At 36.0% G+C, this 22,820-nt stretch overlaps 3 protein-coding genes across 4 annotated transcripts; 2 read left to right on the forward strand and 1 right to left on the reverse strand.

Annotated features, from left to right (window-relative positions):
• The first annotated feature begins 1,029 nt into the window (after positions 1-1,029).
• Positions 1,030-18,189, forward strand: LOC124447086 (hemicentin-1-like). 2 transcript variants are annotated; one of them, XM_046997983.1, is made up of 16 exons: positions 1,063-1,081; positions 1,144-1,221; positions 6,791-7,066; positions 7,343-7,612; positions 8,230-8,499; positions 8,612-8,751; positions 9,452-9,611; positions 9,703-9,969; positions 10,988-11,275; positions 12,450-12,713; positions 12,796-12,897; positions 13,050-13,088; positions 13,452-13,490; positions 15,675-15,851; positions 17,219-17,276; positions 17,728-18,189. In XM_046997983.1, the coding sequence occupies exons 2-16, from the start codon at positions 1,173-1,175 to the stop codon at positions 17,747-17,749; spliced, it is 2,421 nt and encodes an 806-aa protein (XP_046853939.1). In that variant the 5' UTR covers positions 1,063-1,081; positions 1,144-1,172; the 3' UTR covers positions 17,750-18,189. The 2 variants fall into 2 exon arrangements, with proteins under 2 accessions (XP_046853940.1, XP_046853939.1); XM_046997984.1 differs by lacking the exon at positions 12,796-12,897 and having other exon boundaries at positions 1,030-1,221.
• A 1,275-nt stretch (positions 18,190-19,464) lies between these two features.
• On the reverse strand, positions 19,465-21,198 carry LOC124447089. The gene is made up of 3 exons (XM_046997989.1): positions 20,918-21,198; positions 20,202-20,414; positions 19,465-20,088 (listed from the first exon to the last, which is right to left on the reverse strand). The coding sequence occupies exons 1-3, from the start codon at positions 21,173-21,175 to the stop codon at positions 19,858-19,860; spliced, it is 702 nt and encodes a 233-aa protein (XP_046853945.1). The 5' UTR covers positions 21,176-21,198; the 3' UTR covers positions 19,465-19,857.
• Positions 21,199-21,269: 71 nt separating this feature from the next.
• On the forward strand, positions 21,270-22,694 carry LOC124447247 (50S ribosomal protein L17-like; the record flags this gene model as incomplete). Its single annotated transcript, XM_046998142.1, has 3 exons — positions 21,270-21,452; positions 21,525-21,578; positions 22,143-22,694. Coding segments are annotated over 3 exons (489 nt in total), but the record flags the coding sequence as incomplete, so codon positions are not given.
• Positions 22,695-22,820: the final 126 nt, after the last annotated feature.

Consider the following 22,820-nt stretch of genomic DNA (forward strand, 5'->3'; position numbering starts at 1 on the left):
TGACACTAGCTTCATTGATTGACGTCATATATCAATCCTATATCTTAGGGCAATTGTCACGAAAAGTTGAATACGGTAAAAATCATGCTTCTAAACAATATTGATGATTGGAAAGCAGGCGTCAATAAAATACCTGAGATTCGAAAACACAGTAACAAAAGTCGACAGCAGTGCCAGGGACTGACACTGCATCAATATGACACAGCATATTAATGCACTGACCTGAATGCATGTTGTTTTATGTGCAACTTAAATAATATTTATTTCTGATTTTCCATTTTCATGCAGTCGTATAGTCATTACAGTGGGGACGTATTGTTTAAAATAATTAAAGATCAATGATATCATTTTGTTAAACGTGCAGCAGTTGCATGTTTTTCATTCGAATTCAATTTAAATCCGCGTGACTATGTTTTATGAAACACCTGTAGCTGTATGTCGACTGATCAATGACGTGAAAAACATTGGCCCATGTTTTCTTAGTTATAAAATTTTTATGTAGTACATTTAGATATTTTATTACGTATAATCATTATTTGGTTGCTGACAAAAAGCTGACATTTGGTACATTTTCTTTGATACTTGTTTTGAAAAATCGAATAAATGCAACATTTCCATTTAAATTACTTATTGTCTCTAAGGATTAGATTAGATAGGCGTCTTGGAGATATAGACTTATTAGTTATTAAGTGCTGTATTGTTTAAAGCACACATACATAACATGTGCGCTTTATCTGTTTTTCTGATTAATTTATGCAAGCTATTGTGGATCGTTGTGAGTGCAATCTCCCTGGCCAGACTGAAAGATTACGTAATCACAAATATTTGGAACAACAAGTTTTCTATTGTTTAAAGACAATTCGGTGTCCACTCAAGAACATACATATTCAACAGAAATGTTTAATTGTTTTTGAATTTAATGTATTTTTCATTGTTCAAAGACTCCTTATAGATATATAGAACGCACTGCCACCATCCTCATGACCTCGATACGAATGCGCATGCGCTGCTTTTGACAGTAATGAACAAACCGCAAAAATAAAGTGTTTTCGTCAGATGAAACGTAGTTTCTGAGGGGAAGGTATCTGATTACAAAATACTTTTGTGTATTGTTTGAAAATTTTCTCGTGAATTCTTTAACAGATACGATTGATTTGAGGAAGGATTTCGAAATGAATGAATTAAAGATATTGCTTTTGTGGATGTTAATATCACATGCCGGTAAGGTTAATTATTTTTGGCTTTTTTTGATAATTTAAAATATGAAATTTTGTGTTGATGCAAGCGACAGATTTCAGGCATAGTCCAGTTGGCTTTTGCCAGTACATTATATAGAAGATGCGTTTCTTACATCGATAACAATTATTGGCTATCTTTCACTTTCCGTCATACTTTATTTTAAACGGTCGAAAGATGGCTTGAAAGTCGTTATATTTACATGTTCAAAGTTTATGGAGTTGAATGTATGGAAAAAGTCGTATACGAGTGCTTGGTAGAATGAAAATGTCGCTTGTGTCCAAGTCGTTTGTTTGATTTATTTTGAACTCAGTCATTATGAAACAGATTTTGACAAGTTTTGTTTGGTATTTCCATTTCATTTCACAGCGGAAATTGGCGATAGGACGTCCACACATGGCGCTATTTTTATAAATCATAAAATACTCGTTCCATAACTAGCTGATTTAACTTCACTTTTATCGCTTGCTTTACATTGTGTGACTAAGCTTTCCCGAAAACTTTCTCGCAATGCTCACGCCGATGCTGAATTAATGTTGTCAAGTGGCCCTGGCGATTGTTTCTTTCATATATACAAAATAAATTTTACATCTGCGTGCAGCCTTTATGATACATTGACATTTGAACTGCACAAACTTGGACCACTAGCACTAATTCAGTGACTGTAAGTTACAATAACACGAAATATATTAGAATATTGTGTATCAATGCTGTATCACGAAGTGCTTATATAGTGCTTTTATGGATGGAGTTTATAAAGTTATGTGGAAATGAAATTGTTGTTGCAGTATTCTAAAAAATGAAATGGTAGATATGATATTCTATTAAAACTAAAGTTGGGCAGTGCAAAGCAGAGCGTGCCAAGGAATTAGGATTATGATTTCCCAAGCCGTGCGATATTTACATAATCGTTCACATCTAAGATCTTTATTATTTGTAATTGCTGATAATTAGTTTCAAATGTACGAGACGGGCGCTTTGTTTCTTGAACTTATCTCAAAGTAGCTACTCGTTGTTTATGAATATTACAGGCTGTTTGGTTTTGTTGATCGATCAGTATTAAATAACTGTTTTATGTCGTACTTACTTATTTAATTTTGAGTGCATCAATGTAAAAAAAGCATATGGTAGCGAGGATCTGCGAATTGAGTATTATTTGAAGAGTTCCAAGAATGCATACTGACACGAACTGGGTATTTGGGGATGCAATTCTTGGATTTTCGGGTTGTGAAATTTCAAGCGTTTGTGCATAATCGAGCAAATTAATCTATAAAAAGCACTCACAAATGCTAATCAACGCCTTGTTGCTGTAGATTATAACACTGTCATAGTTAGTTCTGGAGAAGTAAATTTTAACAATAAGTCAATTTCAAAAACTAAGTTTTCACTTTGACTTTTGACTCAATAAGATGGAATGTACATTATCTTTTTTTTCTGCCATATAAGACAAAGTTCATGTCAACTATCCAGCTGGGAGAAAATAATCAATCAGTTAAATTGAAGTATTAATGAATAATTACTCAGCTTGAAGTCATATGCATAGGAAGTTTAGAAAAAGTATGGACTTACTATAGGATTGATCGATTTCCAATATTTTTGGTGTAGTTGGTGCTTAGGTACAGGCAACGAATATTGATAATTGTTAGGATATTATTTTGATAAATGCTTGTACAATATTATTTTGATAAATGCTTGCAAATATATTCATGGAAAACCTTGTATTCAAATTTTCTTTCATTCAACTGAAAGTTTTAGCAATGTAATGACATCGCCAAATGAAGTTGTAGAATATTTCTTTCACATGAAAGGATACCAAAGGAAAGTGGTTTTGTTCAGGGCTTGGTTTGGCAATATGTGAGCTGTAATTAACTGATCTGCAGAGTTGAGAGTTATTACATTTATCTATAACTTCAACAAAATATATAATTTTTGTGCATGCTAGTTTGGATAGTCACCTGATTCCAATTCAACATCATAAATACATATGAAAACATCTTAAAATGAAACAGGCTATTTTATTGGAAATTACTCGACAATTTCAACTGTCTTAAAAAAAGGTTTGTACTTATGCCAGGCGCATTTCAAAGACATTTATGATTGTATATCCATGGCCTGGAAATTTAACTGCATTAGTTCGACTCAAACATTTGATTATTGATTCATTACACATTTCATCTCAGAAAGCAACCATGTTAGTTGTGTCAACACAAGCACCTGTGAGTATGTGCCAATATGATGTATGTGTGTTTTATGTCTTTGGAATCTCTCCTGACTCTTGCTCATGTCATTTTGTTGAGCATTGATGAGCATAACACGTGCATATCAAGTAGTAATCCATGTCATGTTAGTTTGAACAAAAATTCCGTTTTCTTGTTTATACAACCTGCACACTAAACTATCCTTGGTTTCTTTCGTAGTATAATAAATAAAAACAGGCGTGTTAAAAAAAGGCATCTCTGTGAATCGATTTTTTATTGCTGTTCATAGCAACTGACAGAATTTTGCCTCTACTTTACACCCCCTGTTGATATGATTTGTGGGCGTTGTCATGCGCATTGTTGGAGTTGCTTTGCTTGCATGTGTGTGGTTGGTTCTAATATAACGTGTATAATTATCCCCAGTAGCGCCGGCGAGGGAAATGGCGATTGCCCCCCCCCCCGATATTTCCTAATACTAAAGTCTTTACTCTCTGTATATATAACTTGAAAATGTAACTCAAACAGTGCGTAATATTGGTAAATGACAAATGTCACTAGCATACTGAAAATCCCTTCTCGGCTTGGCCTCAATACTTATGTCAGTTGTGCTTGAGAGACGCTCTCACTCAATTAAAGCATTTTAGGGTCACCTCGACGATTAACGTAGACGGGCGATTTCGTCTACGTGGCGCCATCTCTAAGCTATTTGCTTAGTGGCACCAGATGTTACTGCGTAATTGACGTTTGTTCCGAAGCGTTTTGTCCCCTTCTCGCCCTTTGGCACTTTCGAAATAGGATTTGTCGCAAACAGTTATCAAGGGAATTTATACCCAATTTAAATCTCTCATTCGTCAATATAAGTATGAGAAATGAGCATCGCGTTAATTGACACATTTGGCGATTCTTAAACTTAAGCACTAGATGTATTACCGCACAAAGTGGAGAAGAGCATTCCTTGTTGAGCCATCAAAAATTCTCTAATTGCTAGCAATAAGCTATTCATAATCCAAATTATGAAGATTTTATGTCGAAATTCTCCAACCAAGCCAAGCCTAAAATGCTTTAAGTGCCAGAACTTAGAGTGCATAATTTACAATATGCATAAAACTTGCTCTCCACACACTGTGACGACATGATGACGATTCTTGAACTTTGGCATAAAACAGGACAATTACGTACTATAGGAAAGCATTGTGTTGTTGAGTCATGCTTACTACATGCGCTTTATACGTATTGTTTTTAAAGATGTGAACTTACTGCATACTGGAAAACGCCAGCCAATTAGTGCAAGCCTTATTGTTACTAATACTAACCTTGGCAGATGTAACATTCTATACTCGGGTATACTTGCGAAATATCAGAATCATCAACTATTTGCGTGTATTTGCATTTAAGGAAGGATGAACTGAAAGATATCTAAGATTTTCTGTTGTTGTTCCACTTGCACGCAAATATTTGATGAATCGTTGCGGGTATTGCATGTCATGTCGGACATGTGTGCCAAAGTTGTAATGTATTATTTGTTTGGCTTTCTTTCCGAGTAATGCATCTTCCAGACGTTTTTTCATTTGTATTGCTTTGAATGATTGTGTTTTTTCTGCTAGTAGTCAAAACAAGAGAAGTGTAACCCAAATAAAACCGATCGGCTACGGCTGAAAATGGAAAAATTCTGTTTATTTTAGTTCATTAATTTGTGTAATATTTATTTTGAAAGCAATTATGCGAGCGACTTCAAACAGATTGCACCTGCAACATGTTCATTATTTATCATCAAATGTATTCCGTTATCGTTAAAAGATTCCGTAAATTACTCCGATGCCTAAATGTCTGCTGAAAGATGAAAAAACATCACAATATAATCTGTAAAACATTACGTTTGCTGCTTTGTCGAAAAGCTAGATTTCATTTTTTTCCTGTTTGACTTGATGGAAAGTGAAACATGCAGTGTTGTGGACGCTTACATTTCTACCCTCCCCTTTCACCTTCCTTCTTTATTAAAATACATTTGTAAAGGGTTCGTCTAAAAGGTTAATATGAACTTGAGGAGACTCTAGCTCTGCCATTTGAATACTGGGGCTCAACACGAATGTTTTATCGTTATTTCGAGTCAAACCTATGTGACTATGTTTCTACTTGAAGAAACCACTTAATGATCACGTGGTCAAAATCTTACCATAGAAGGTGAAAGATGGGGCTTGATAGAAAACTGATCTCGATATTCAGTACCTTACTTAATGAGAATTTGACCGAAATCGCAGACCAATTAATATTGCTCTATTCTATTTCTCAGTAATTTTTTTATTTCATATTTTTTGTTCATAAACATACAAGAATTGAGTAATTTTTCCTGCAGCTCTTCGAATGAATCTTTTATTTTGGCCTTTGCCAAGTTTCTGAAATTATCTGGTTTGCAGTGTTGAAATCTGCTCAGCATGAGTGCGTAACTTGGGATATATGCTCGTTGCTTGATCCTAAGTCTCTGTGAACCTGATGTGTTCATTTCTTTTTACGATCACTGGGAGACCACATACGCGTGTGAAAAACTTATTTTTCATTAACTATATTCATTAAAAACAACAAAAGCAACAAAAATGCGGCATCATTACAAACAAGTACAACAACAACAACAATAACCACGATAACAGCAACATAAATGTCAAACTATAACAGCAACCACAACAGCCATAGCCACAACAACAATAGAAATAGTAACAGGAACAACAACAGCCATAACCACAACAACAATAGAAATAGTAACAGGAACAACAACAGCCATAACCACAACAACAATAAAACAGTAACAGGAACAACAACAGCCATAACCACAACAACAATAGAGACAGTAACAGCAACAACAACAGCCATAACCACAACAACAATAGAAACATTAACAACAACAACAACAGCCATAACCACAACAACAATAGAAACAGTAACAGGAACAACAACAGCCATAACCATAACAACAATAGAAACATTAACAACAACAACAACAGCCATAACCACAACAACATTAGAAACAGTAACAGGAACAACAACAGCCATAACCACAACAACAATAGAAACACTAACAACAACAGCCATAACCACAACAACATTAGAAATAGTAGCAGGAACTACAACAGCCATAATAGCAGCAGCAGCTACAACAATAGCAACAACAGTAATAGCAACAACTATAACTATGGATTTTGCACGCTTTCTTTCCCAATTATCCAGTCGAACTATTCCGACTACAGTCGAACTATTCCGACTAACCAAACAACGAAAGCGAAGTCGCATTCGAACATCTGTTCCTCTCAATCCTATCTTTTTAGCAACTTGAGTCACGTGGTTATTATTTTTCCCACTTTTAGCATGTGATGTCAAAGTGGATTTCAGTGGAAATAGGGTATCATTATCGAACGGTCAGAAATATACTTTAGCATGCAGTGTGACACCACCTGACGTGTTTGACAATTGGAGAAATCCTTTGTTAAAAATTCCCATCCAGAATAATCCCAGTCTAGAATATGTGAAAACTGGAAACAAACATAAAATCGAAATCAAATCTATGAACGTATTCATCGCAGGCGAATGGACGTGCTACTCCAAACAAAATAAAAGCGATTACATCGTTTTAACTTTTGCACGTAAGTAATACGATGTTTCGTTGTCTCTGACTTTGTTGTTTTTGCATGGTTTATCCTAATGATATTTGTATATATAGATCGTCCAGGTTAGTATAGAGTCCTGAGAAGGACTGTTGGTATTGATGTTGACTGATGTTTCGACAACTTTAGCGGTAGTCATCTTCACAGTCAAGTGAGGAGTGACTTTACCCTTTTACATACATATAGTATTGTGGACATATGCGTGTGAATGTTGAAAGTTGGTCATATGTATCTGTGTACTTTCTCGATCTATAGCCTCCGTTGTCACTCCAGCAGAAAAAGAACAAATAATAATCAAGGATAAGCCTGGTGCAATATACATAGATATCCACGGCTATCCACGACCAGATTTCTTGTGGCGTAGAAATGGTCAAGAACTGAATGTTACTGGTCGATTTTCGGTTGCGGACAATGGTACTCTCCTGATTTCCAATGTGCAAAGTAGCGATGACGGAAATTACTCTGCTATAGCTTCGAAGAATAACTTCAACGCTGAATCTGGTGTCATTGCTGTAAAGGTACATGGTCAGTATCGCCAATGTACAATTGTCATGATTTTTAGTTACGTTGATTGCATGGTTTAGAGAATGAACGCCAAAAAGAACTTAGAATGATGTCCTCCCGGTTGCTACTCTCTCGGGAATATTGTATTTAAGTTCACTTCTTTATGCGAAGAAAGTACCCGGTGATATTTTCTCCCGTGATTATTGTAGCTAATTATGTTGATCTTTAAGTCATAGTCTCCAGGAGTTGATATTTTCTCCTGTGTTTATTGTATTTGTGCTGATCTTTAAGTCATTGTCTCCAGGAGTTGATATTTTCTCCTGTGTTTATTGTATTTGTGCTGATCTTTGAGTCATTGTCTCCAGGAGTTGATATTTTCTCCTGTGTTTATTGTAGTTATTCTGATCTTTAAGTCATTGTCTTCAGGAGTTGATATTTTCTCCTGTGTTTATTGTAGTTATGCTGATCTTTGAGTCATTGTCTCCAGGAGTTGATATTTTCTCCTGTGTTTATTGTAGTTGTGCTGATCTTTAAGTCATTGTCTCCAGGAGTTGAATTTTTTTTTCTGTATTTATTATAGTTCTAATCTTTGAGTCATTGTCTCTTGGAGTTAATATTTTTTTCTGTGTTTGTTATAGTTGTTCCAACTATAAACGGAAGCTCAACTAAAGAAAATCGAACAATTGGTGGAAGCATACAGTTCCATTGCTCCGTCAAGGGTGTGCCAACGCCAAACGTAACTTGGTACAAAGGAGCAACTATCATTTACAACGTCGGGAGATATGCCATCAACGACAGAGGTCTTTTTATCAAGGACATTAAGAGTAGCGATGCCGGCAGTTATACTTGCATCGCCAAGAACTCTGCTGGTACAGCCACACTGACTTCAACACTTGTCTCTGTTCACAGTAAGTGTTGTTTATTTTAATGCCGGATTGCGAAATGTGGTCATCGTTTTTCGTTCTTCTTCGAATGTGCATATCTAGCCTCTGGCGTAAAATTTTGCAATTTTTTTGCTAGTACCACCAATCATACACGCATTGAAGAATTACACAATAAAGAAAGGAGAGACTCTCGTGGTCAACTGCAACGCGACTGGAAGTCCTCTACCGGATGTGGAATGGTCGAAAGATGGCCAAACGTTGACACAAAATATACTGGTATTAGTCGATTGTTTTCTACGTTTTATATTTCTATCCGCTCTTATATCATCATGTACATTTTCGTCTTTCATGTGATAGAAGGTTTGCAATGACCTCTCTTCACCAGTAAGCTCTGCAACGGGGTGTCCTCGCTTGCCAGTATGTGTGAAATTGCGTGTCTTCACGTGACAGTATGTGTGCGTGCAATTGCGTGTCTTCACGTGACAGTATGTGTGCATTTGCGTGTCTTCATGTGACAGTATGTGTGCAATTGCGTCTCTTCACCACTTCCTTAACCTAACATTAGGCATGCAATGGGGCTTCCTCACCTGACAGTAGTGTGCAAAGGCGTCTCCTCACGTGACAATACATGTGCAATGGCGTCTTTTCACGTGACAGTAGACGATAGTAAATGAACTATACAAACTGAAATTGTCTGAAGCTTCAACCACACTAACGTTATTGTGTTCTTCACACCAGAAAAGTTTCCTTATTTGTTATTAATCATACGACTCTCTTAGCCATACATACATACGTACTGCAACCCGACTGGAAATGTTCGGTCGAATGTAGCTAAGACAAGTGTAAGTTGACTTAAGTACATACAGTTGTGGTGGAGTTTTCTCGTTAAAGCTTGTCAACTGTGTTTATCTTCATACGATCGTTGTATTGTATCATTTTAACGTCATTTACAACTTTCATTTATTCGCTCATGAAGAATTTGGTAATCGTAAAATCTCCTGGTATGAACGTTCTGACGATAGAAAAAATACGGGTGGATCAAGGCGGCGTTTATACATGTACCGCCACTAATTTGGCCACGGATGATGTGGGCAACAACATCAAACGGAGAAGATTAACTTCTGTCATCGTAGTGTGTGAGTATATCACTTTTGAATGGAGATTTTGTTTCGGTGGAGAGAATCACGAATAACCGTCTTCTAAACCATATTCTGTAATCATATTTAGATCCCCCCGAGTTTCAAGACGTTGAAGAGTTGTATTTTGTTAGCCCTAACGAGCCGGTGACTGTTTCGTGCGATGCCATTGGTAATCCAGCACCGGAATTAAAACTCTCGAAGAAAAACGAAGTTTTATCTTCTGCGATAACAACAAACGCCTCCCTAACCTCACTGGTGTACAACATCAACAAAACCCTTTTAAAAGATCTCGGGTTGTATACGTGCACAGCTCGAAATTATCTGGATGTTGTTGAGAAAAATATCAAGTTGAGTGGTAAGATTTCTTTCATTATCCTTAGTGGACTTGGCAATAACTTGGTGTGAAGGGAAACGTTGCGTTACATTACATCACGATTCAATATCTATATTTTGGTTTGACTAACTTTTCAAAATCGCTTCACGTTACATGAAACTCCATCTTTCTCTCATTGTTCCGTATCGTAGTTGCTTTTATTATCCATTTTCTTAGTTCCTCTTTGTGGTCAATTGTACATTATCGTAATTACTCATTGTTATCCATTGTGCAAAATCGTTGTTACTCTATGTTATCCATCGTTCATCATCGTACATTTTATCCATTGTTCTTTATCTTAGTTACTCATTCTTATTCATTGTGCAAACTCGTTGTCACTCTATGTTATCCATTTTTCATTATCTTAGTTACTCATTGTTATCCCTCATTTGTTGCCCAGTATCAATGGTTCATCACATCACAATGGCTTTCAGACACTGTTTGTCATCCATTGTTGATTATTGTTTCTATTTGTCATCCATTGTTTCATATTTGTCATCCATTGTTCATTTTTGTTGTTTCTATTTGTTATCCGTTGTTAATTACTGCTGTTCCTATTGTCATCTATTGTTCATTATCGCTATTTTTATTTGTCATCCATTGTTCACTATTATTGTTCCTATTTGTCATTTATTGTTCACTATTATTGTTCCTATTTGTCATCCATTGTTCACTATTGTTCCTATTTGTCATCCATTGTTCACTATTATTGTTCCTATTTGTCATCCATTGCTCACTATTATTGTTCCTATTTGTCATCCATTGTTCACTATTATTGTTCCTATTTGTCATCCATTGTTCACTATTGTTGATCCCATTTCTCACCCATTCGTGCCGAGTTAACATCGCGCTTGCTGTATGACAACAAACAGATGACTAAAAACTCAAGGTTAGAAACCGTCGTTAAAGTCTGGGCTTGCGTTTGCCTATGGTCGAACATTCCCGTCCTAATTTAATGTTGGTGAGGTCAAGTCATTGTAGCTAACATTTATCGTCTTAGTTCCATTGGACCACCCTAAAATCGTTAACGAAACTGTTTCGTGCAACAATGTCACTTTTTCATGGACTCCCGATCGTCAGAATTACACGAAGATTGTTTCCTACCATGTGGTTGTCAAGAAAGTATCAGACGACCAGGTTGTGAAGATTAGAACAGTAGACGGCAATGTTCATATGCAATCGTTTACAAAGCTGGAAGAAAGCACCGAGTACGAACTGTCAGTGACACAAATGACTATTTTACAAGGAATTGGTTTTAATTCAAGCAAAAGGATTACCACATTAAAGTGTATGTTAACGTTTATGATTTTTTTTCTGTGTTTGGCCTTTATTTTGCAATCTAATCATTCTGACATACTCCAGTCATCTCTCTTTTACTTGACGCGCTGTACTGCTGTTTAGTCCAGTTCAATACATTGCATTGTTTATCTATTGCTCTGTTTACTTCGTACATAATATTTTTGTTGTTAGTTAAATGAAAGGTTGAAAGCAAATGAATTTTTTGCAATGAAGAACATGATACATGACAAAATAGGAGCCGGAAATATTGTGAAATTTTTGCAGTCACTTGCAAAGCGTGATGCTTTAGCATTCGTAGTTAAACATTATTTGTAATTGGTACAAGTTTGTCGAGCGTAAAATATTTAAAAAATGTTGCTAGGAAAATTTTGACAACAAAACAACACCATTAGGAATTTTTAATTGAAAAGTTAAAGTTCCTTTTATTTTTTGTTCGTATTCGTTTGTGAAAGTTACGGCTTCTGGCTATTCACATGTACATTGTTTGTACCTATTTTTTGGGGGGTTTGTTTTCCAATTCAAATTGCTCATTGAGAAAAGTTTTTCCATCGGCATTTTGTTTATTTCACGAGGTGTATAATTAATTACCAAATACATGTCATGCTAGGCAACACGTTTTGTGAGAGATATAAAAAATACTTTCTTAAGCAAACCTTAGAAAATCACAACAATTTTGGATAAATTATTTATCACCACGTTGAATCGGTTTAAAAAAGCAAATAAGAGTCTGATAACTGTCCTTGTTTGACTTGAAGCGAGTACATGATGCCATTTTGCTACTAACGCATTAAGCCCGCCGCACACTGGTAAACTTGCCGCGCGTACTTGTTATTCGTGACAAGTGTGATCGACAAAATTTCCTAGTGTGCGCGGAAGTTTTGAACAGCATTTGTCATTCATGTCAGATGAGTCAAATATCAAACGCTTTTGATCACACCTGTCACGAATAACAAGTACGCGCGGCAAGTTCACCAGTGTGCGGCGGGCTTTAGCTGCCATATTGGTTTTCCAATTCTAAAGAAATTTAAAGAAGCTCTTATGTTTGGAAAACCAATATGGCTGATTTCCCCATTGTCATGTTAATCCCTAGGTTTATGAATGAAAACGCTCTACATTTTATCCACTGCGTTTAGTAGTGCAATTATATATTTTTGGCTTTCCAGGTCCGTTGAGAAAGATCCTCGATATTAACGTGGATGGAAATGTCGTGACTGTTTACTGGCCAAAATCCAATTTTCGCGTGGAGAAATATGTTTTAAGATATGGCAAAAAAAATACTTTTGAAAGGTTTTCAAACGAGACGGATAATATTTATTTGGAAATATCAGGCCTCGAACATGGAAAAGTGTACGAATTTCAAGTTTTGTATAAACTTGACGGAAAGGAAAAAAAGTACACCGAAATTAGAGAAGTTTCAATTGGAAATGGTGAGTTTTATCAAGAAACTGGTAGTTTGTTGACGAAATTTTCTTCAAATGAAAAGTCGTTTTATTTCTAATTTCGCCTAAGCGGTCGTTCACACTTCACAAATGATAACACGCAAAAAGGGAACTGAACAAACCGGAACGAAGGGATGGGAGACTCATGCCACATTTACCTCCACTCCTTCATGTAAGCTATCAAATGTTGGATTTCTCTCATATACCGGATGTTGACGTCCGAATTCGATATTTTCATATTGTAACAACCCAAGTAAAAACCTAAAAACCCATCGTTTCTTCTTTTTTACTGTTTCGTCTCTTGCATATTTTGTATTTTTACAGCGCCAACGACTGCAAGTTCTTCTACTGGCGAAGCAGAACGTACGTAGCTATTAAATTTTTTTATCAAGCATGTCGTCACTGTACGTCCTTTCCCTTGTAGTGGGTCTTGATTGTTTTTTTGAAAAGTCTTACTTCTGAAAAGAAAGACTTTACTTATTGAAAAGTTGAGAAATGTTTTAAGTACTTTCTCGCAGTAAGCAAATTTAATATCTTCGGTATTTCCAGAGCGGGAAATTTCTCAAAAATTGATAATGTTTGTGCCTTATTTATGTATGTCTATAAATTTGTTTGCCGTGTAGTCTAGTGTAAAAACTTTCCTTGTGTTAAGCACGCTTTATACAGCTCGTATATCGATAGGTAAACGTGTTCATTCATACCCATACGCATATTTTATCTTTTCAGAAGCTACAACTGCTGATATACCTACAAAAGAGGCTCCAAGTAAGTTCAGTGCAAACGATTTGTGTCAAAAATAATTTTGAATAGTAATAAAAGAACTGGGAGATTGGGCGAGACTGAGAGAACTTGTGCAATTGATACTAGAAGTGCATGTAAAACTGGAGAGATTGATGCTAGAAGTGCATGTAAAACTGGAGAGATTGATGCTAGAAGTGCGTGTAAGACCGGAGAGATTGATACTAGAAGTGCATGTAAGACCGGAGAAATTGATACTAGGAGTGCATGTAAAACTGGAGAGATTGATACTAGAAGTGCATGTATAACTGGAGAGATTGATGCTAGAAGTGCATGTAAGACCGGAGAGATTGATACTAGAAGTGCATGTAAGACCGGAGAAATTGATACTAGGAGTGCATGTAAAACTGGAGAGATTGATACTAGAAGTGCATGTAAGACCGGAGAGATTGATACTAGAAGTGCATGTAAAACTGGAGAGATTGATACTAGAAGTGCATGTAAAACTGGAGAGATTGATATTAGAAGTGCATGTAGAACTGGAGAGATTGATACTAGAAGTGCATGTAAAACTGGAGAGATTGATACTAGAAGTGCATGTAAGACCGGAGAGATTGATACTAGAAGTGCATGTAAGACCGCAGAGATTGATACTAGAAGTGAATGTAAAACTGGAGAGATTGATACTAGAAGTGCATGTAAAACTGGAGAGATTGATACTAGGAGTGCATGTAAAACTGGAGAGATTGATACTAGAAGTGCATGTAGAACTGGAGAGATTGATACTAGAAGTGCATGTAACACTGGAGAGATTGATACTAGAAGTGCATGTAAAACTGGAGAGATTGATACTAGAAGTGCATGTAAGACCGGAGAGATTGATACTAGAAGTGCATGTAAAACTGGAGAGATTGATACTAGAAGTGCGTGTAAAACTGAGAGATTGATACTAGAAGTGCATGTAGAACTGGAGAGATTGATACTAGGAGTGCATGTAAAACTGGAGAGATTGATACTAGAAGTGCATGTAAAACCGGAGAGATTGATACTAGAAGTGCATGTAGAACTGGAGAGATTGATACTAGAAGTGCATGTAAAACTGGAGAGATTGATATTAGAAGTGCATGTAGAACTGGAGAGATTGATACTAGAAGTGCATGTAAAAGTGGAGAGATTGATACTAGAAGTGCTTGTAAGACCGGAGAGATTGATACTAGAAGTGCATGTAAGACCGCAGAGATTGATACTAGAAGTGCATGTAAAACTGGAGAGATTGATACTAGAAGTGCATGTAAAACTGGAGAGATTGATACTAGGAGTGCATGTAAAACTGGAGAGATTGATACTAGAAGTGCATATAGAACTGGAGAGATTGATACTAGAAGTGCATGTAACACTGGAGAGATTGATACTAGAAGTGCATGTAAGACCGGAGAGATTGATACTAGAAGTGCATGTAAAACTGGAGAGATTGATACTAGAAGTGCGTGTAAAACTGGAGAGATTGATACTAGAAGTGCATGTAGAACTGGAGAGATTGATACTAGGAGTGCATGTAAAACTGGAGAGATTGATACTAGAAGTGCATGTAAAACCGGAGAGATTGATACTAGAAGTGCATGTAAAACCGGAGAGATTGATACTAGAAGTGCATGTAGAACTGGAGAGATTGATACTAGAAGTGCATGTAACACTGGAGAGATTGATACTAGAAGTGCATGTAAAACTGGAGAGATTGATACTAGAAGTGCACGATTGACAATATTAGCACATGAAGAAACAGGAAAGAGAATGTAAATCTTAAGTGTAAATGACGTGTATAGCAGGGAAACGTTGGTTTTCGACCCATGTGCGTATGATTTGTTTGAAAACGAATATGCACGGCACATTAATCGGCAAAATTGTAAATGTTACATAATCGTCAATGCAATATTACGGAAAATGTTCAAAAGTGAAAGTGTCTATACTTAATTATATCATTATCTTGCACATCGTTAAAATTTTCTCATATTGTCTCCTTGGTCGTTTTTTTTCCATGCAAATGGTTAACATATGTCATATTTTATACTATTGAAAAGTATATTCACGCCCGTTCCTCGTAGTAAAAGTCTGTTAACTTTACACCTTAACTATCGGATGAATTGTTCTTATAAAATTGCACACATTCGCGTGTGTTTGGTGTACATACTAATCTAACCTTTTTTACTATAGAGGAGCCCACGTTATTAGCACATCGCAAAGCGTTGAGTGACGGAGCTATTGCGGCAATCATCATTGTCATAATCATGTTCGTGCTTATAGCTGTTGATATATTTTGTTGTTTCTTCAACCAGTGTGGCGTTGTGCACATGTGTGCGGCAACTATCTCGAACAGGAAGCGAGAGAAATGTGAGTGTTTTTCTTTCTTGCAGTTTTTCTGTTTTCATATTGAGATTACGAACTTGCGCGTTAGAAAAGACGTGACAGTGCGATAACGAAATCATTCAAGGACAGAAGCTATTTTCTTTACGATGTCTTTTCAGAACTACCCTAGGGAGAAGTTATTTTGTTTACGATGTCTTTTCAGAACTACCGTATGGAGAAGCGTACAACATTCTGATTTGAGGGTTGTTTTTCAACTTATTACCGACATAGCCTGTTCACGGTTTCTGAAAGTCCTAAAACATTACTCTCTAAGGCTGAGGGTAACCGACCTACAAGGGAATGGATAAAGAGCTCTTATTGATAGCTTTACTTTAAGAAGCTGAGGGTAACCGACCTACAAGGGAATGGATAAAGAGCTCTTATTGATAGCTTTACTTTAAGAAGCTGAGGGTAACCGACCTACAAGGAAATGGATAAAGAGCTCTTATTGATAGCTTTACTTTAAAAATCATCGACTTCTTTTGTTATGAAAACCGACGACAGTCTATCTTGTTGAACAATTTATTTGTCAAAAAGAAAGGAGTCTCGCACCCCCCTCCCCCATATACCCATTCGCTCGGTACGCCCCTTTACCTTGACATCGTAGCATCTGTTCTATTGTATAGTTATCGAATATTTTCTGACAAAAATGATTGTCACATTTTGATTGTGACGGTTTCAAACGGGGATGCATCAATCGACCATGTCGTTCCTGAGATTCATATTTTTCTCAGTTATGAAATACACTTTGTTGTTTCTTCAAAGATTTTCGATCGAGTAGTACAGTGCCATAATCCTATAATGGACAGCATATGCCTTTCGAATACAACGTCGAATAAACGATGACCCAACTTAAAGTGCTAGTGAAACCAAATTTTATCACACAAATTTATGGTTACATTGCAAAGACCATTTAAAATGACTCAATGACTTTCTTCAGTGGAATTATTTTATTTCACGTCTTTGATGAGATATTTAAATAACTTAAATTTATTTATCATGCAAAAACATCGCTGTGACATCACAAGACATAATTAGGAATTTTAAAATGGCAATTTTTGTCGACAATGTGTTATGAAATATGTTACTTTGAGAACGATGCACATAGCTACTCATTTATGTATTACTCATTCATGTCATACATGCGAATTAAATGTTTTTACCAAGCGAAAAATTAATGATCTTTGAATTGTTATTATGCAATGCGATGTTATTTGCGTAATAAATAAAGTTAAATATCTCTAAGAAGAAGTAAAATAATACAAATCTGTTCATTAAGATCTTAAGTCATTTCAAATGTTCTGTGCAATACAATCAGAAAACTGCATTCAATGTCTTGGAATCCTTTATAGATAGTGTTGACGGTACAGCTGAGGAAGGAACTGGTTTAAAGCCATTCAATGAGGATGGGTAAGAAAATATATATTTGTTGATACGATCGAATGATGAAAAAGTTGTTATTCGTCATGAACTTGCAGAGCTCCTTATGTAAATAAAAAATATCCAGGATAATTTTTTCTCGTGTAGTTTCTAATCTGATTTTAGTATCTATTTTTGCATACTCTCACTCCACGAAACCTTAATCCTGGACATTGCTATTGGAAGTTGTTTACTGATTCGGTTTTGCCAATTTAGTTATGCAGTGCTTTCAATCATCTTTCTTTTGCTGCAAGAAAATTGACCCCGAAAAAACTGTGATTCTATAAAACAAATCGATACAAAATTGGGTCCTGAAAGTCGACTCGCACAGATTTACTTTTGCAATTATTTGCATGAAATTTTTGCACAAAGTGCTCGCGATTTCGCAGTCTGACTTAAGATTTTGCTGTGTTCTAATCCTTTTCAATTTGAACTGTTGCAGGAAAGAAGATCAGAATGTATGAAATCATAAACTCGCTGTGTCTTGATCGTTCTCTATTACTTGAATTGTGACAGTGAAATGAAACCGAGAAGGATGATCTCGTATAGAGAAGCTAAAGTTTCGCCTAAAACATCTCAGACGTATGGTCATTTTGAGCATATTTAACCGTGGGAAATTGTAACGCAAATAAACTGCTTGGCGTTTTGCAATGGAGAGAAAATATTCAATAAAATAAACATAATGCACAAGAGAACTGCGCTTCAGAGTGCATGTGTATATATATAGTTGTACATTGTTGACATCATCTTTCATAAACTTTAAAAGATTTAGCCTAAGGGCAGATGTTTTGCCAAAGTAGTAATATATATGTAATATATATGATGAATTATAGCAGCTATACTATTTTACGAGCTTTTATGAAAAAATTACCGTTATTTTATTAAATAAATTGCTGTCAAAATACGTTTTTGTTTTCTTTTATAAATTCTTGCATTGGGAACACCTTATCCAAATAAAACCTAAAGATAGCGCAGGAGCTCAGCGAAAAGTAAACATTTTTTTATTCTATACGTTTCGACAAATTCTACACGTTACCACGATATCATCTGGTAAAATTTGTAGGCTTTTCGAAAATTATAATTGCCAGGTCGTGTTTTTCCCTCATTCATGTCTTCCAAATACTAAACGGAAAATTCTTAGCACACACGACGCATGTACGACATGGTTTAGTAGAGAATTTAAATAACCATAGGTATGAATAACCTGTTATCAAAACGGTCAATAATTGTACAGTTATGAAAAATTAAATCTACTAAGAATATGAACACATTCTCTGACGATGATTTTGGAATAAATCTACTAAACTAGCAGAATATTTACAATCCCACAAATTTCCAAGCAAATTCAATAGGAAATGAATGGTTTGCAAGTATTCACAATTATGCAGGATTTGTCAGATTCAGCATGTTTTCTTACGTGGGAGTGTAAAGCATGGTGTAAAGGCATTTGTCAGTTTTCCCAATATGCGAGGCATAACATCCGAGCTATTTAAACTTGTATACGAGTAAACTTACTGCTAATTAGTCTACGATCTGCGACGTATAATTTTTAGTTTCAGCTGTTTTCCAATGATTTCTAACTGTTCCGATAGTCTTTAACAGGCTTACAACCTTTTTCAACAGTGGGCTGTCGACAGCGAGAGAAATGTAGAGTCGTGTGCATAGAGTGGTCGTGTGTCGTGGCTAATTTTAACACGCAAAAAATGACTACGGTGATCAGCGGTTGGAAAGTGACTTGAATTTGTGGACTTAAGGAATTAAGTTTGTCAAGAATGAGAAGTTTTCAGGTTTACTTTCATCATCATAGCGAGAGTAACTTTGATGATGATAGTCAAATTAAAAATTGGTCTTATGGAGTGATCAGGATTCTGGGATGGAGTGACATCATTTGGATTTTAGCTAAAGCTGTTCCTAAGAAAGAGCTCGTAGAAAAACCGTCTATTTGATGCTAGAGTACATTGCTGGAAAAAAACTCCGTTCTATTGCAAGAATCATTCAATAGTTTGGCGTTTCAAGTTTAATCACCTCGTCGTAAATTCTTCTCAACACGATTTCGATAACTTCAAAAAAGGGATGTTTGTAAGCAAGGTTTTTACAACGAAGGCATAAACTGGTGATCTTGGAACAACAAATTTTAGGGTGAATATCACGGATTCTGAAGATGGATGCGTCAAAAGAGTTATTTAGCAAGGTTTCATTTATTGTCAAACGATACAGAAATGAAGATAAGAACTAAGAAACATATTAGTAGGCAGTCCCAGTTGTGTCATCTTTTATTAAGTTGCTAGTTAAATGTGGAAAGTCGTGCCACATTGTGAAGCGACATCAATTGAAAACCAGCCGACATTCTGTAGACAACATCCCGAGAAACTGCAAACTTTCAATTTCCCCCATCATTTACAGACGCCGACAGCTGATAATTGCTACTTGTAAGAATTGGTTCTTTGTGCTCATTTGCTGTTTTTAATAGTTGTGTGCGAGTACTCACGAAAATCCGTCATCACTGATAATTCAACAGACTATTGCAGTTCATGTGCATTCACAATTTCACGGAAAAAATGGCCGTTTAAATTCAACATTCTGCATTGATAGTCTTGCGAGGATATGTGACCAAATGCCCATCGATTACTTCCGGTAGTGTAGGTATAGGTGGCAGATCATTGTCGACAAATTCAACATATGCCATTCGTGGATATTGACGTTTTCTCGAATGTGGTATTGGTGTAATCAAGACAAATCCACCATATCGATGTTTGTATCTTGGAACTAATTTTTCATACAACTTTTGAAGAGCATCTTCATCCTACAAAGATGGTTGCACATGTGGCAACAACAAATAACTCCTTAGTGCAAAGGTACATTCATAAACACAGAAGTACTTTTCTTACTCTTTTCCTCGTGACAGTGAATACTCACTTCAAGCAAAATACTTCTTGTTTGAAGCTGCAACTGCTCAACATATTGTTCTTCTGTGAGCTCGTCAGGTTGTGTCACTATTTTCTTATTTCTACGATTTACAACCATTTTCGAGGTGCACTTTTCCTTGGCTTCTCGATCAGTTAGAATGAATCCATCCTCAAGATAGTGTAGATCTGGGGGAGGGCCTCTCCGTCGAGTCATCATTATCAACTCAAGATAAAGAGGAAAAAATGTTTTGTTTTATTTCAAAGAGTCCTACCAATACGTAAGAAGCTCCTTTTCTACATTTTCATACTTTTGGGCTCATACTATATTTTGACAAACTAGATTAAACTAGGTACCATCTTGCATCAATTTCTAATCTGTTTGGATGACATTACGAGCAGTTTGCAAAGTTGATGAGCATGCTGCATAAATAATATAGGTGTTTGAATCTTATTCCTCTCTTGGGTCAGTATCCCAACCTTGCATGCATACAGAAGGAAAAAATGAGGGGAATAGATGAAAGAGCCCAAAGTAATGCCCATTTACTTTACAACCTAACCAAAAACACTCTGCAGTTGAGACAGTCCCAGTCTGCAAAAACCTGCACCACGGTCGAAGTTAGCAACTGGAAATGTTTAAAATTGGTTTTCCCGTGAAGCATAAAGCTGTATGCTCATACGACTGTAAAATACATATAGTAACACTGCAGTACGCATTTTTATACATACTAGTTCGCCATAAGCTTTCAGTTGCAACGCTTTATGAAGTGTGGTCTGAATACGATCAAATTTCACCAAAGCAACACATAATTCTTTGATAAAATTCGTCTTTTTCTTCACAAATGGATTTTCTACTGGCTTCGTGGGCATTCGACGGCGTGCTGCTGATTTAACTGCTGTTCTCATAGGAACAGATGTCCTTTTCAGCATTGAATTGAATACTTGACTATAAAAATGTGAAGAACACAAGTTCCATGCAGTCGCCATATTGTATATTGCGAAAAACTACTCCACCAACAGGTCCATGATTGGCTGATTATGTAACTGTGGACCAATAAGAAGCTAGATGTAAAAGTTTCTTCTACAAGTCAACATGGCACGCGCTTATCAAGTTCGCAGTTTTGATAGTTTACTTAAATCACGAATGAAAAATGCTCAAATGCGAGAGAGAATCTACAAGAACTTACTCACACGCTTGGTTCAAGATGAAAGAGTCGTTACAACTCTCGCGAAATGCAAGGATTTATCACGAGTTGCAGAAAGGGTATTTGGCATTAAAGTTTCTATTACAGTTTTTATTTGCCATATTTATTTGTGTTTCTGAATCGTTTACTAGATGATAGATTTGGCCAAGCAAAATGACGAAGCTACCGTTTATACTTGGATTAATGTACGTTACGTGTTTAAATATAATGAAACCTAGCTATCAAATGTTGTTTTGACTTTTGAAGACGTATTTCCCAATTTTCCTTCACCAATTAACATCATCCATCACCCCAAGTGTCGGGATATGGACACGAAGGATGCAAGAATATTCAAAATTGTGTTATTTGTGCTTTTGTGCCGTCATATGCATCGACACTTAAAAAAGTGGGAGAAAAAAATTGTGACATGTAATTTTAAGTTAAGAAGTCTGATATTTCATTGCGAGTTGGAGAAAATATTTACTCTTTCCTCAGGAAGTGATAGCTCCCATAGGCCTATGGTCTCATGACATACTTGTTTGGTTTGAAAACACAAGCACAGATTTTGTGTTAAAGATAATTTTGCATAGGTAACACCTCTGGCTTGTGCTAATTTTTCATTGTTAAAACATCGCAAATCATAAAACAATTAACTAAACTTACTCAATTTGTACATCCATACAAGCAGCAACTTTTAGATAAGACTCGCAATCAGTCACATGGTACATTTCTTTCTAATTCATTTGCATGTACTTTGTTTATTACTTTAGAAAAAAGAGCTTTTACCAAAAGTGTTTAAAGATATACTTCCTCGATATGAGCATATTACAGAGAAATACACGGCAGTTTACAGACTGCCTCCAAGAAAATTTGATTCAGCTGAAATGGGTGTGATCGAATTCACACAAAATAACTTACCAAAACTTGTGTCAGAAGAGCAAAAAAGGGACAATAAAGAAGACACATCAATTTCATCAAAATGGAAGAAAGAAAGGATACCATTGAGAGGTACTCCTGTATGATAAATTACTTAATGTTCAAATTTTCATAGAGTTTGTTTACATCATTATGAGGATCGTAATTAAGTAGTAAGTCCAATTCAGAGAAACCAAAAAATCGATGAATGCCATGAACACTTCTCAATTCTACAGGAAATTAGTTCAGATAGCTATGTGAAGCATGTACCAATAAACACAGTGTGTTTGGTGGTATTTCACAACAGTTTGTGCTGTATTGAGACTGTAAATAAGCTGTAAAAGTCAATGGATTTCGTTGTAAATCAAAGTAGATTTGTAGTAAATGGGTAATGAAATTGAAGGTGACATCATGGTTAGTTTGACAACACTGTGTTTGAACCACAATGCTTACAGCTTAAGACCATAGATTTGTCAGTAAGGTTTTCTTGATTGGGAAATTGAATAGACATAGACAGTAAAATGCTCTAAATG

This window comes from Xenia sp. Carnegie-2017, unplaced genomic scaffold (genome assembly GCF_021976095.1).
Source record: "Xenia sp. Carnegie-2017 unplaced genomic scaffold, XeniaSp_v1 HiC_scaffold_22, whole genome shotgun sequence".
Classification (NCBI taxonomy): domain Eukaryota; kingdom Metazoa; phylum Cnidaria; class Anthozoa; order Malacalcyonacea; family Xeniidae; genus Xenia; species Xenia sp. Carnegie-2017.